Source organism: Aspergillus tanneri (genome assembly GCF_003426965.1).
Source record: "Aspergillus tanneri strain NIH1004 chromosome Unknown AapTan_3_pilon_pilon_pilon, whole genome shotgun sequence".
Taxonomy (NCBI): domain Eukaryota; kingdom Fungi; phylum Ascomycota; class Eurotiomycetes; order Eurotiales; family Aspergillaceae; genus Aspergillus; species Aspergillus tanneri.
This window is the reverse complement of record NW_022984630.1, coordinates 3006921-3020082: the sequence shown is the minus strand read 5'-3', so window position 1 is coordinate 3020082 and position 13162 is coordinate 3006921. Positions and strand designations below refer to the sequence as shown.

General features: G+C 47.5%; 4 protein-coding genes across 4 annotated transcripts; 2 read left to right on the top strand and 2 right to left on the bottom strand.

Moving 5' to 3' along the window:
* Positions 1-52: 52 nt before the first annotated feature.
* ATNIH1004_004795 (putative malic acid transport protein) lies at positions 53-3081 on the bottom strand (the record flags this gene model as incomplete). The annotated part of the gene is made up of 5 exons (XM_033569463.1): positions 53-256; positions 321-1348; positions 1501-1980; positions 2039-2742; positions 2798-3081. 5 exons carry the CDS (start codon positions 3079-3081, stop codon positions 53-55), a joined length of 2700 nt encoding a protein of 899 aa, XP_033428269.1.
* A 652-nt stretch (positions 3082-3733) lies between these two features.
* On the top strand, positions 3734-6724 carry ATNIH1004_004794 (uncharacterized protein; the record flags this gene model as incomplete). Its single annotated transcript, XM_033569462.1, has 9 exons — positions 3734-3904; positions 3963-4344; positions 4406-4816; positions 5200-5357; positions 5416-5539; positions 5587-5710; positions 5764-5785; positions 5837-6290; positions 6396-6724. 9 exons carry the CDS (start codon positions 3734-3736, stop codon positions 6722-6724), a joined length of 2175 nt encoding a protein of 724 aa, XP_033428268.1.
* Positions 6725-7357: 633 nt separating this feature from the next.
* Positions 7358-8020, top strand: ATNIH1004_004793 (GNAT family N-acetyltransferase; the record flags this gene model as incomplete). Its single annotated transcript, XM_033569461.1, has 2 exons — positions 7358-7932; positions 7981-8020. 2 exons carry the CDS (start codon positions 7358-7360, stop codon positions 8018-8020), a joined length of 615 nt encoding a protein of 204 aa, XP_033428267.1.
* Positions 8021-11605: 3585 nt separating this feature from the next.
* Positions 11606-12446, bottom strand: ATNIH1004_004792 (uncharacterized protein; the record flags this gene model as incomplete). Its single annotated transcript, XM_033569460.1, has 3 exons — positions 11606-11620; positions 11676-11998; positions 12047-12446. 3 exons carry the CDS (start codon positions 12444-12446, stop codon positions 11606-11608), a joined length of 738 nt encoding a protein of 245 aa, XP_033428266.1.
* Positions 12447-13162: the final 716 nt, after the last annotated feature.

Below are 13162 nucleotides of genomic sequence, written 5' to 3'. Positions count from 1 at the left end.
TATGATATATGACGAGGCTACATCCTCTTTATCATGAACTCTATGTATACTATCACGCCTGTTTATCCCCAGTCAGCCCTCGACTCCAACCATTCTCCAACCCCAGCACCCTCCCAGTAACAATCCCCTTGACCGTCAGCACTGTGATCCAGATATTCATAACAACCAACAACAGCAACAGCGCAGTCGACCAGACATGAAATGCCTCCGAGTCCATGATCTTCCCGAGCTGCACCGCGCAATTGGCATACACTCCCTATCCACATGACTCTCAGCACACACTCAGGAAAGAAAGAAAGAGAAAGAGAAAGAGAACGTACCCATGGAAAAACCAACGACCAAGCTCCCATACTAAACCGAGTCGCTCTCCACCCGCCCGGCTGCACGGAGAGCGTATGTACGATACTCACAAGTGCGAAACACCACCAGAACGTACCGAACCCCCAGGAGAGCAATCCCGCCCATTGACTCACATACCCGATTGGGGTCGCCGCGGCAGCAGTGAGGAATGAACCGCGATTATAGCTAGCGAAGGTTCCGTCCTGAACGACGGATCCCAGAACCTGCAGGGCGAAACCGCCCTGTCCGAAGGGTCCGCAGATGATCATATCCTGGTAGACTTTATCGGGTGTATGATTCGAGTGAGTGAAGTGATGGAAGAGGACAATAGCAGCGAATGCGATAGCGAGAGCGAGCCCCGTGCCAACCTGGAGATACGAGACGATAATCACAGGGACTTTGAGTCGAGCACTGATGTTGGTTGAGTTGCAAATGACGCCGCCTGCCGCGCCGGCGGTCAAGGCCGCGATGAAAGGGAGGAGAACCGAGGGTGGGATGTGTTCGATCCCTGGGGGACGGAGCTTCAGTTGGATGTAGGGGATGCCGACGACGGCGATGAGGGCTAATGCGTTGGTGATCCACCAGAGGACGTAGACGGCCAGGCCAGCGGAGGTTCCGTACTGTAGACTGGCCATCTCGATGATCGCCGTGAAGGTGATGGAGATGCTGGAGAGACAGGAGGATTCGAGGACGTTGGTGCGGAGCTCATGGCTGACGTGATGTGGGTAGAGAGAGATGCGCAGAGTGCAGAGGATGAGGAAGATGCCTAGTAGTGCGATTGTGTAGATCCAGACGATTTTGGCGAGGATGGGAAGTGCGCCGAATTGATAGTGTAGTTGGTGCAGGATTAGGGAGATGACGCCGCTGCCTTGTGGGATTAGGAACCATTGCGGGCTGAAATGCCACAGGGCGCGAGAGAAGCGATGCACCGGACGGAGTTCGTTAATGTCGGACATGAGTGCGTCAATGGCGTTCTGTTTCTTCATCTCGATGAAGTTGTGTCGGTCTTCTAGGGTCGTGACGTCATATATCTGATAGCTATTAGGGTTTATCTTAATATACGTCTAGAGCAACAGACAACACTGACCGGGTAGCATAAATAGTATATACTTTAGGATTTATATGCCCCAAAATACATCCTCCCCTGCCACCGTCTCAAACTCCTCCCAAACACCTGCAATAGCAACATCAACCCCAACGACGCAAAGGTAATCGCCGCCTGAATCCCCAATGCCCTCGCCGGACCGATCCCCTCCACCCACTCGATTTGGATATACGTGGCCATGAACCCGCCCCAATTACGACTGGCCGTGACCCAGGCAGCCACCTCACCGGATCCCTCGGGGTAGCAGTCCAGCAGGTAGGCGTTGACCGCGGTGGTGATGATCATCAGACTGAGGACCTGCAGGGCCGCGAACGCTGCAATCACCATGTAATGCCAGTGACGCTCGAAGGCGAACCCCAGCACGATCAGACTGACGCAACAAAGGACCGTCGCTGGGTACACGATGATCAGTCGGGCTTCGGCATGTAGGCGTCCTTGGTGTCGTGCTGTGTAGAATCCGCCGACGGCGTCGTGCAGATAGTGTCCGATTATCCAGCCGAGGATGGTGCCGACGATGCCGAAGAAGTAGAAGTATCCTGCGGGTTAGTAAGAATATATATATATTAATGTATATGTATCAAGGAAAGGACGAACCGATGCCACGTGTAGAGAACATATAGTCATTGGTCAACCATAGTCCAATGGTAGTGTTCACGCCAATTACCCAAGAAAAGTTCAGGAAATAGTAGATCAGCACGAGCAACACCGGAATCTTGGTAACAGCCACAACAGGTCTCATAACGCACTGCAGGAAGCTCCGCTGATGCCACAGCTGCGCTTGCTGGACGCCCGTGAGACGCGAGACATACGATCCCCGAGACACCAGAGCTGCATTCTTCCGATCGCAGAGCGTCTCATCCAGCAGAAACACAAGCAGAAAAGCAACGGCCGACAGGATGGTGCAGAGCCAGAACGCCCAACGCCAGGAGACATCCGCCACGACGAAGCAGGTGATCAGGGGCCCGGCGTACGGACTCAAGATGATAAAGAACTCGATCCAGTTGATCACCTTGAGATGTTCATGGAAGAAGAACAGATCCTTGACCCAGAGGAGAGCGGCGCCCTGACCCACGCTGCAGAAGAGACCGTTGATGATACGCGCGGCGAGATACGACTTGAACGAAGTGGCGGCCGCTGACCAGGCACAGGTCCCGACCATGACGGCCTGGAAGACTAGCAGGACCGGCATTCGTCCAAAGTATCCCACCAGCATGACCACGAGGATGCCGCACGCGCCGATACTGAAGAGGTTGCCGACGACGGCGCGTTGGACGGTCTCCTGGGCGAGGTTCCACTGGCTGATTTTATTAGCGATTGTGATTTAGCAGTGAGTGACCAACACAGATTAATTACATAGATTGGGGAATCACAGTGATGATTGCCGTTCCCCCCGTGTAGTCGGCCAGAAAGGCGATATAGGCGATGATGGCCACAATGCGCCATTTCTTGCGCGGGCTCCAGTTCAATGGATCGTCCGGTGTATCCAGGGGCTGCGGAATGAGCACATAGTGACCATCTGCAGTGGTCTTCAGCCTAGCTGCGTGGTCAGGATATCGACTGGGATCAGTGACATATCCTTCGAGAGCTTCTTCCTCCTCATCAATCTCAGTAGCCACTTGCACGGGGTGTTTATCCATGAAGAGGAGATGACTCTGAGGGCAAAAAATTTTTTGAAACAAAGGAAAGAAAAGAAACACAGGAAAATAAGGAAATGAGAAATAAAGAACCCTGTTATAGGATCAACTGCCCACATCGAATGTAACGGTCTTCCTGCATTAGTTAAGCTCGGAAATAATCGTGCCTCTCCATTATGCCAGGACAACTCATCAAATAAATCCCTAAAGACCCTCACAGGGACGATCAATTCCTAATTATTAATCCCGGTAAGCTTCCAGCCCTGGTGGGTGTTACATCCTGTTTCCTAGTGGCATGAACGCTCATGCAGCATCCGGAAAATCCCGCATCGTCATGAGCCATCTCGTAGGCATGCTGGAGGATATCCAAAGTATTCATATCAACACTAAGATTACTCTTGTATATATACATTATTATACATAGGATTGGGATTGGAAGTGTAGTTGAGTGCTATAACCGGTGGAACTTGTATGGGAACGACCAACATTCGTCTTCCGAGGTGGATTATTATATCCCTGTCCATAACCATGTACCCAGTCAAGTGTATTTCCACAAGACCAGGTATAGTCAATTGGAGATGGTACGGCGGCCAGAAAAAAATATGGAGGGACATAATTTAGATCGTGTAAACTTCACTCACCCATCTATCCATCTATGGGCACATACGGACGAGGTCCGCTCCTACTCGGAGTGACCTGGGCAGAAACGGCCCTGACATTGGTTCTGTTCGCACTGCGAGCCAGAACCGCCTCCTTCTGTCCCCCGGAAAGCCTTCCAGGCATCTGCGGCCTACGATGGGATTTTGTTTGGGTGGTACTTGCCTTGGTACGTTATATCTATCTATCTATTCACAGATATACCCAATTATTAACAAGAACTTTAGACCCTCGCCCTAGCAGCACAATGTACAATGACCGTCAGCGTCCGATACGGACTGGGAATGCATCAGGACCAACTCTCTAGCTACGAGCTGATCCAGACCAATTTCTGGAGCTGGATCAGTCAGGTACTTGCGATTCTGGACTTTGCCGTGGCCCGATGCGCTGTCATCGCCTTCCTGCTGGCTCTACAGGCTCGCACCCCTCGCCATCGTCGCGGCAAATGGGTCCTCCTGCTCGTGGGCGCCGTCCAGCTGGGCATAAATGTAGCCGAGATAGGCATCATTTTCCACCAGTGTGATCCGCCCCAGAAGTTGTGGGATACGGCGGTGCCAGGGAAATGTGACTGGATTGAGATTTGTTTGCATATTGGGTATTTTCAGGGGGGTATGTCAATCTCGACATTTTATTTAGCAGGCGCAAATATTTATGACTGACTGCTGTGAAGCGGTTGGTGCCGCGGCAGATATCTTCCTCGCTTTCTACCCCATATACATCATCGGGCGACTCCAGCAGATGAGACGATCATTAAAGGTTGGACTATGTTTACTGATGAGCGGAGGGACCATGTCAGTATCCCTGATAATTCAACCAAAAGATTTGAGCAGCCAAACTAATATGTTCAGAGCCGGCATCGCCGGTATCAATAAAACTGTGGCGATTGCCAACATCACCGAAACCGCCGACCAGACCTATGCCATCGCCCAGCTGAACATCTGGGTTCTGACCGAAATGTGGTTCATTTTGATCTTCGGCTCCATCCCCGTACTGCGGCCCTTCTTTGTGCGCTTCTCCCAGAGTATCAAGGGGTATTCCAGCTCGCGCAGTGGGCCGCGTCGCACATGGGCATCCAGTGAAGGTAGGATTGGCAGACGAACGGATAGTCAGGAGGAGTTTCTAGAATTGGATGTTCAGGGGGGTTCGAAGTAGAAGTTGATATTGCTGTTAAGTTAATTGGATAGCAGTACTTCCACCGCCGTAGAGACGGAATATGGATAGGATAATCTAATACTATAATATCCAGTAATATGACCCCATTATTAATGAGTTTGATTTTTGCGGCAATCTCCTAACTCTTTCCAGCATGCCGCAGTCAATGTAATCTCCCCTGCAGGCCAACAGGGATCATACTGCGCCACTGTATCCACCGTTACATTGGATAAATTTGGGCTGGTTAAATTGTTTAATAATCTCCTAATATCCTAAATATGCATTCCATCTTGTAAACCATTTACAGAGTAGGAATGACGATATTCGACGATATTGCCACCGTCCAACAACTGGCCCAGGCCGAGGCCATCGGGGACCGTCATGCTCACGGTCGACTGTTGAGTGCCATTCGCCAGCTGCAGTTAACAGCAGAAACTCCGGTTGAGACGACCTCTCGATTGAACTTTCAGGTTTGTATATACATTATATATTTATACATGCAGTGGGACATGGAAATGACCCCCGCAGATCATGCAGAATATCTGCGTCCGAGTCGCCATCGAGAGACGTTTTCTGCATGTTATCGTTGAAGAGGGACCCATCACAGCGACGGAGATGGCGCACCGCACAAACACCAATGAGCTGTTGATTGGTACGACCGATTTTGCCTATATTGGTTGATAATGCTCATACTGGTAGTCCGTGTCATGCGTGTCTTGACAGCCATTGGCTTTGCCGATGAAACGGGGCATCAGACATACACTCCTAACGAAGTTACTCGGTTTGAGATTCTTCCGGGTTCAATTGCTGCAGTGAAACACCAGTGAGTTCTGTCCCTTCTTCATGCCTTTTATCCAATTACTTACAAAGGAATAGTTTCGAGCCGGATTTCGGCATGGTATTCAAAATCATCCGCCTCCCCAAAATATGAAGCTAACGGACAGAACAGGGCGCAAAGTTAATCGACTATTTTCGCGGTCCCGGAGTCTCCCAATTCGCTGACGAACCGGACCAAATCACCCTCTTCCGATACGCACATGGCTTCGACAAGATCTTTGGCATGCTAGAAGTAAACCCAGAGCAGAAGGACGCTTTTGACGGGTACATGGCTGCTCGACGACTGGTCCATCAACCGCAGTGGTTTGAGATCTACCCAGCTGCAGAAAAGCTACGCAGTGCGCCTCCGGAAGAGCTGGACAATGCTGCATCCCCGGATGTTGCTCTTCTTGTTGATGTAGGAGGTGGACCGGGTCAGGAGATGGAGAGATTCAGACAGCGATATCCCGAGATTCACGGAAGAATTGTCTTGCAGGATCTGCCATTGACGCTGAATCGGATCGAGAAGGTCCCGGAGGGGATCGAACTAATGGAGCATGATTTTTTTACTCCGCAGCCCGTGAAAGGTATTCTCTTCCATCTACTGGGTTGGGTAGCTGCCATCCAGGATATGCTGACTGTGCTGACGGTTGACTGTCGACTACTGATATGCTGACGTGCTGAAATGACAGGAGCAAGGGCATACTTCTTCCGTCAAGTTATCCACAACTGGTCAGATGCGAAAAGCACGCAGATCCTGTCTCATATCGCTGATGCCATGGATGAATATTCAACGCTGCTAATTGACGATTACGTTCTTCCTGATACCGGTGCGGAACTACGTGCTGCAGAAATGGATATTCTAATGTGGCTGCACACAGCGGGTCTGGAAAGGACAGTGTCGCAGTGGAAGAACCTGTTTCATACTGCAGGGCTCGAGCTGGTGAAGATCTGGAATACAGATAAGGGGGAGGAGTCGGTGCTGGAAGTTAGAAAGAAGAAACCTAACATCCGTGCCTAATCCCATGTGCTTCGGGTGGATTGGAGTAAGCTTTAGGCAGTTAGACGGTTTAAAATGATATACCGGTTGATTCGCCTATGGACAGACCAGTCCACCGACAATCCATATCTCATATTGAAGCGATCTCGACACGATCACCATAATTCAGGAGAGGGAGACAGAAAAATGCTATCTCAGCTACAGGCAAGTATCCTGCTAAGGACTGTATTTAGTAGTATCTACATTACCTTGAATACTATCTTTTGAACGCACACTCAGAATAGGAAATCGGGGCAGGTCTGAGGGGAAATACCCCGAAGGATGCTGAGGCGCGAGGCGCTTGGGTCCATATAATTTTTTTTAGTCACATATCATACTAGGTAATGTTGAGTTGATACCTTGATGTCTGAAGAATCAGGAAGTTTTTAAGGGCACAGGCGCATGTCAAGTACCACGAGTCGTCATGTAACAGTAAGCAACCACTATACAATGAGGTAATAAGCAGTTGGTAAAATTCTAGAGAAGCACTTAAAGCCAATATAACGCGATGACTCACAGAGCGGGGTTGTAACACACTGCGAATATTTAATAGATAAACAATATTCGGGTCCATCCACGCACATCTGCGTCCCCCAGATATCACAGTAATCCGAGATGGTATCCATTCGCGCAGCCACGGCTGCCGATCTTCTTCAGATCCAAGCCATCAACACTCACTACATCCTCAATACATGCCTCACATTCGCACAAAACCATCCTCCTTCCACAGTCCACAAAGCCAGGCTCAGTGACCTCCACAATCGTGGACTACCATATCTTGTCGCCACGGAAGCCAACGACAATACGAAAGAGACCGTGCTTGGGTATACCTATCTGTCTCCCTTCCGAGGCCATATGCTCTCCTATGGCTCTACCGTGGAGCTTTCGCTCTTCGTCCATCCCGACTACCACTCGCGGTCGATTGGATCGTTACTCCTTTCGACTGTTCTAGAGTGTATGCAGACCCCTGGGATATATCACCGCGCTTTTGAAGTGACAGGGGATGGCGAAGACCAGCGCGAAATATTTGCCAGAGATGAGGGGGGTGTTCGTGTCAACAACATCGTAGCTGTCATGGCAGTTGATCCAGAGGGTAAAGACGGGGGAGATGCACTGCGACGCTGGTATATCAAGCGTGGATTTGTTGAATGTGGACGTCTGAAGAATGTTGGGTTCAAGAGGGGGTACTGGTGCGTGCTCATTCTTCAATCTCATTTTGCTTAGCTGACGGCTGTTAGGCTTGATACGATTTATTTTCAGTATACGCTCTCCGAGTAGGGACTAGTACTACCTGGGCCTTCGTTTGACACAAAAGAGGGAAAGAAAGAAGGTGGGACATGACTTAGAGTAAATATGAAATCAACTACAAACATATGTCCTGCTTGACATGTCCACGGAAGGTCATTACCTGCATGCCTGGTGAGGGAGTCACTCAGTAACACCAACTAAGCTTGACGAACATACTTAGCAATCCCCATAAGTACGACACAGGGCACCGAGTATGACAACGTGGATGCGAGCAATGATTCAATAGTTCAGAGGTCCCTACTTCTAAATTTCGAGGCGCAATGCCCTCACCGTCGTCAGAAACTGGATCGTTTCTATGAACCCATGTTGTCTCCAATGAGGCGTCCAGTTGTTCACAGAGAGAATCCGAGGCAACGGTCAGCACGGTAGCATCATGGCCTAGGAGGTTGTAGCCACCGTTTCTATCATCCACGGTTTGTCGACATCGTGAAACGGCTTGCAGCACTTGCGACTTGGAATAAGAGTCCACCAATACTCTTCAGTAGTATTATATGATGCGCTGGATGCTGGAAAATGTTTAACAAAATCAGACAATATCTTAAGAACTTGTGCAAGAGCTCTCTAAAACTGTATGTATATTTTTGATGTCCTCGCACCTTTGTGGCTACCTTATACGTTTGAAATATAGAAGATAGGAATATTGGTATATTCGTAAGGACATACATTAGAAAACTGGGGTACGTGCGACTTTATAGCGTACAGGAGAATGCAGCTCACATGTAAGTCACCATTCACAAGCTACAAGTGATAATGGTTTGCTGGCTGGACAACCCGCTACGGCGATGTCCCTGACCGGGGCCAAGTGCAACCTTCCCAAAGCTTTGGTAGTCTTATAGGACCCATGTGCGCCTTAGATCCTAACATACTACTTAAGTAGGCAATTAATCTGCCTAATCGGGTTGTTCCAAGTCAAGCTGGCGCTACCAGTGGGCGATCAGGGATGGTGTGGGGATGCAGTACTCCGTCGTACACTATTAGGCTCAATCAGGCACACCGACTTAAGATAAGGTGGGATAATTACCACAAGAGTCATACCTTGGGCGACTACAGTCTCTGTGGCGAGGACTCTCCAGGATGGTTGACCAGCTTCAGCAAAGCCAAATCCGACGCAGCCGAGGTTGTGTCAGAATAGGCAGATATACCAGCACTATGCACAAGTTTCTGGAAAATCCTGGTGCCTAAGGAAGTATTGCAGACAGGCCACTAGTACAGTCTCTAGCCTGCATATTTATGATTTCCGAATCACTACGCAGGCCGGAGATTGTAGTAAAACAGCCAATTAAGGAGACTAGATATGCTTAGTGTAGGAAAAGCGCAGTTGGTGGCGGGGTATGTGCACGAGCTTTGGGAACGGCCTAGGTTAAGGGGAGGTACACCTCAAGACAAGGAGACAACACTTTAGATGGAAGATGAAGGTGAGTGAAGTGTGGGTTACTGAATGATTAAATTGCAAGAGAATAGCGAGGTTGTGTGCTCTGTGGAGGCCCACGGATCGTTACCTGGAGTGGTCTTTCTTCTATAGGGTTGGATGTATCTTTACTGATCCTGCAAGTATATACATAGTTTAATTGGCAATGTATCCAAGACCTCCATAGTTGTAGCTTATACGAGCAAAATATTAGTAATGTATACGGGCTGATTTATTCTAGGCTACAGTATTTATTGCCATCTTGCTCCTTGAACTATCGAGACAGCCTAGGAGCAAGATACTAGAAAGCATTCACACCTAATCCGAATAAAAGTTGAATTATTCCATACCATTCTCTTCTACTTCAAAGTATTTCCAGAATCAATATAGTGTACTGCATGTCTACATTAAATTATAATTAGTATGGGTACGTGCGGAGACACTTTATCTATTAATAACTTAGATGCTTCTTGAATATAGTTGCCTAGACATGGAGACTCTCGCTTGATCTGTTAGCTTGGAGATGGTAACTATCGACACATGCTGGATGGAATCCTAACTACTCTTAAGTATACTTAAAATTGGACTAAGCTTTTCCAGAAAGAATGTTCCTGGGACCTAGATACAGAAGATTGCAATATCAGCTTCACACCCAGGACATTCATTGCTTTACTTCAAAAATAATGCCAAGAGGACCTAGACTATATATGGATTAGTATTGGAAGAATATTGATCCGGAATGTATACGTTTAGTATGATTTAATAGCATTACCAAATTTATTTACAATACTGGTACTATATTTGTATTAGTTCTAGAATATTCGATTGGACGAGGCACGTGCCTGGTAAATCTAGTAATCTGTTAACATAGTAGTTCTCTCACATCCTTATTTATTACCCTCTCAGAAAATTGGCCTTTGGGGGAGGCTATTCCATTGTAAGCAGGACAGCTAGTACTAGCTAGAGAATCACAAAACTTATATCCCTGCTTATTACTCTACTTAGCCTGTTAGCTGCAGCTTCCCTATGCAAGATGGTTTATTGGAAGAACAACTAATATACAAGGCTACTAATTCTAGGTTTCTCGGCAGCAGTTATTACATTAAGGCAATAAGCTACAGCCCCCACTATAAAGATAATCCTTCGCAATCTTAACTTCCTGATCTATGGGATAGAACCCCGCTGTGAACCCCGCTGTATACCCTTACCCCAGGTAATTTTAATTAAACACCCACGCCGTCTGAGTATCCGAATCTGAGGACTGGGTAATCCCGAGAATTGCATAATAATTATGATAGACTGTAGTAGGAGACATTTATGAGCCAGTTCCGACGAATGAATGTGAATCTCAAAAAACCGCCGATAAATGGGAGCGGACGACCCACAAAAAGTGGAAATCTCAATACAGAAGCTATGTAACACTTCATCATTCATGGGGGATGACCTTAAGGTGGGGTGTTGAGGTCCAAGGAATGTATTAACATAACAATACAAGAAATATTTAACAGGCTACAGTTCTAGGTGCTGTTGGAAATAATACGATAATACAACCTTTTCCATCCATTGACATGGGTGGTCTGGAAAAACTCCTAACATGGACTAATGTGTCTTGGCAATTAGGGATCAACAAATAATCAAAGAGTATAGGTGGTGACACCAGTTTCCATCCTACTGTACTGTACTTCCACTCATCGTCTTCTAATAAACAGACATTTCTCCGAGCCTGAACCATACATAATCATCTAGACGTGAGGATCCTTCCGGCAACACTTCGCCACCTTCCATGTCCTCTATATCCTTAAGGAACCTATTAATATAATCACCGGCGGCGCTGAGATAAAGAATGCGTCCAATAGCACTATGAATGCCGAGAAGTTGAGGTGAAGGTGGTTCTACACTTAGGTCAGGTGTAAGATAAAGTGTAACAGTGACAGGAAGTCTTTTAACTCGACCCATGCGATCTGGCTCCACGTAATTAATTTTGTAGGTATGAGGTTGAGAGCCAACTGGCTCAAATACAATTTCAAAGTTGCCGAATAACCTATAAAGGTCATGGGTTAAGGTCAGCGCATTTATCGGTCGATCGATTTCAACGCCATTTATTAGGTGGATAGCGCTGGGGTTGAACATTTTTAGGATTCTATGAGCTATTTGCTTTGAATCTGCCTAATTATTGTCAGTTAGTAATGAAATATTGGCCGTATCATGCCTACTTACAAGTCTCCATTCACCTTCCTCACTGGTAAGTGACATCAAAGAGTGAGGCATTATATGTGCTACTTCCAAATATGCCATATTCTCGCTTTCTGGAAGTAATGACTTCCCATCGTCGTCTTTCACATTGCGTCCATCTTTCTTGTATCGATTCTGGGCTTCCTGGGCATCGAATTTCCGAGTAACGACACATCGGTGGCGATCACGACGAAGGCAATCTCGTCGCAAATTTGAGACGCGTTGCGGGGTGCCAATGGCAGTTTCGGGTGTCTTTGAGTGCGAAAGAGCCGGTGTAGGTTGGGGGGTTTTTACTGCAAACGCCTTTACTAAAGAGAGTAACTATCTTACATTCCACGTAGAGCCTAGAAACTTACATGGTAAGAAGAAATTGTCTACCAAGTACTTCGCGAATGCAACTAGACTTCCATCTAATGCATCTTTCCCTTCTGCCGACCAGCTACAAAAACCAGCAAGGTGCGATAAGATGTGTTCAAGGCCGATTCCTCGGCTTTCGTCAAGCAGGTCTTGCTGGATAAAGGCAAAAAAAAGGCTTAAAAACTCGTCTTTTTCGGAAACCTCATTCTTCATAAGACTAATAAGAGTGACTGGTTTATAGCCACCTTTGGTTTCCTGAGAAGATTCGAAGTGCAAGATGATCTCATCAAAAATCTGGATTGCGAGGTCACGCTCTTTGAGTTTCAAGGGTTGTGATAAAGGAATGATGACCCCTTCCAGGGATGAGCGATGTCGGCGAAGTTGAAGCGGATTCGCCATATTATTAATCGCAGATGTCGTGGCCTTCAAGCATTAATATCGCTACATTATAATTGATTCTTAAACTAAATTAGGAGACGGATGTTGAAGAAAGGTTGGTGTGATGTTCCGGATTCGGATTAACATATTTACCGTTATAACCAATCTAGTTGTGTAAAAGCCTTTTCCACTTCTCCACTTCTCCTCCGTCTCATATTAAGTAATATACCCGCCCCCAAGTCATTCTTAAATTGTCAAGCCTGCATGCCGGAAATGACCTTTAGCGCTTTGCTCTCGCACACCAACAGTATCAACGCACCATTCGAGGAAATTAACAAAGGCTTGGCCAGGGTCCGGGCTTACAGCTCGGCGTGGTTCGAAAAATACGCTAAAATTCTGCCACCGCTCCCGAACCACAATGAGGTTTTTCCAGTGCAATATTTTCAACATTTAGTAATACAGTGGCCACTATAAACTAATACCATGTATACTGCAAGATCATCTTGCCCGTCGCTCTGGGGGGTACCCCCGCTCGTTCCACTCGCTTCTCAATCCCCTTCGGGGACATCGAGGGGACCCCACCCCCCTGCGCTCGAGGGCGCTTGAATACATAAACACTAGGGCTGGTATGGCGACTACCAGGAAGTGGTAGGGGTAGTGGTGGTAGGAGTGGTAGATGTAAATATGCAGATGACTTTTAGACAGGTGGGTGGAGTTGGACCACGATGACTATTTTT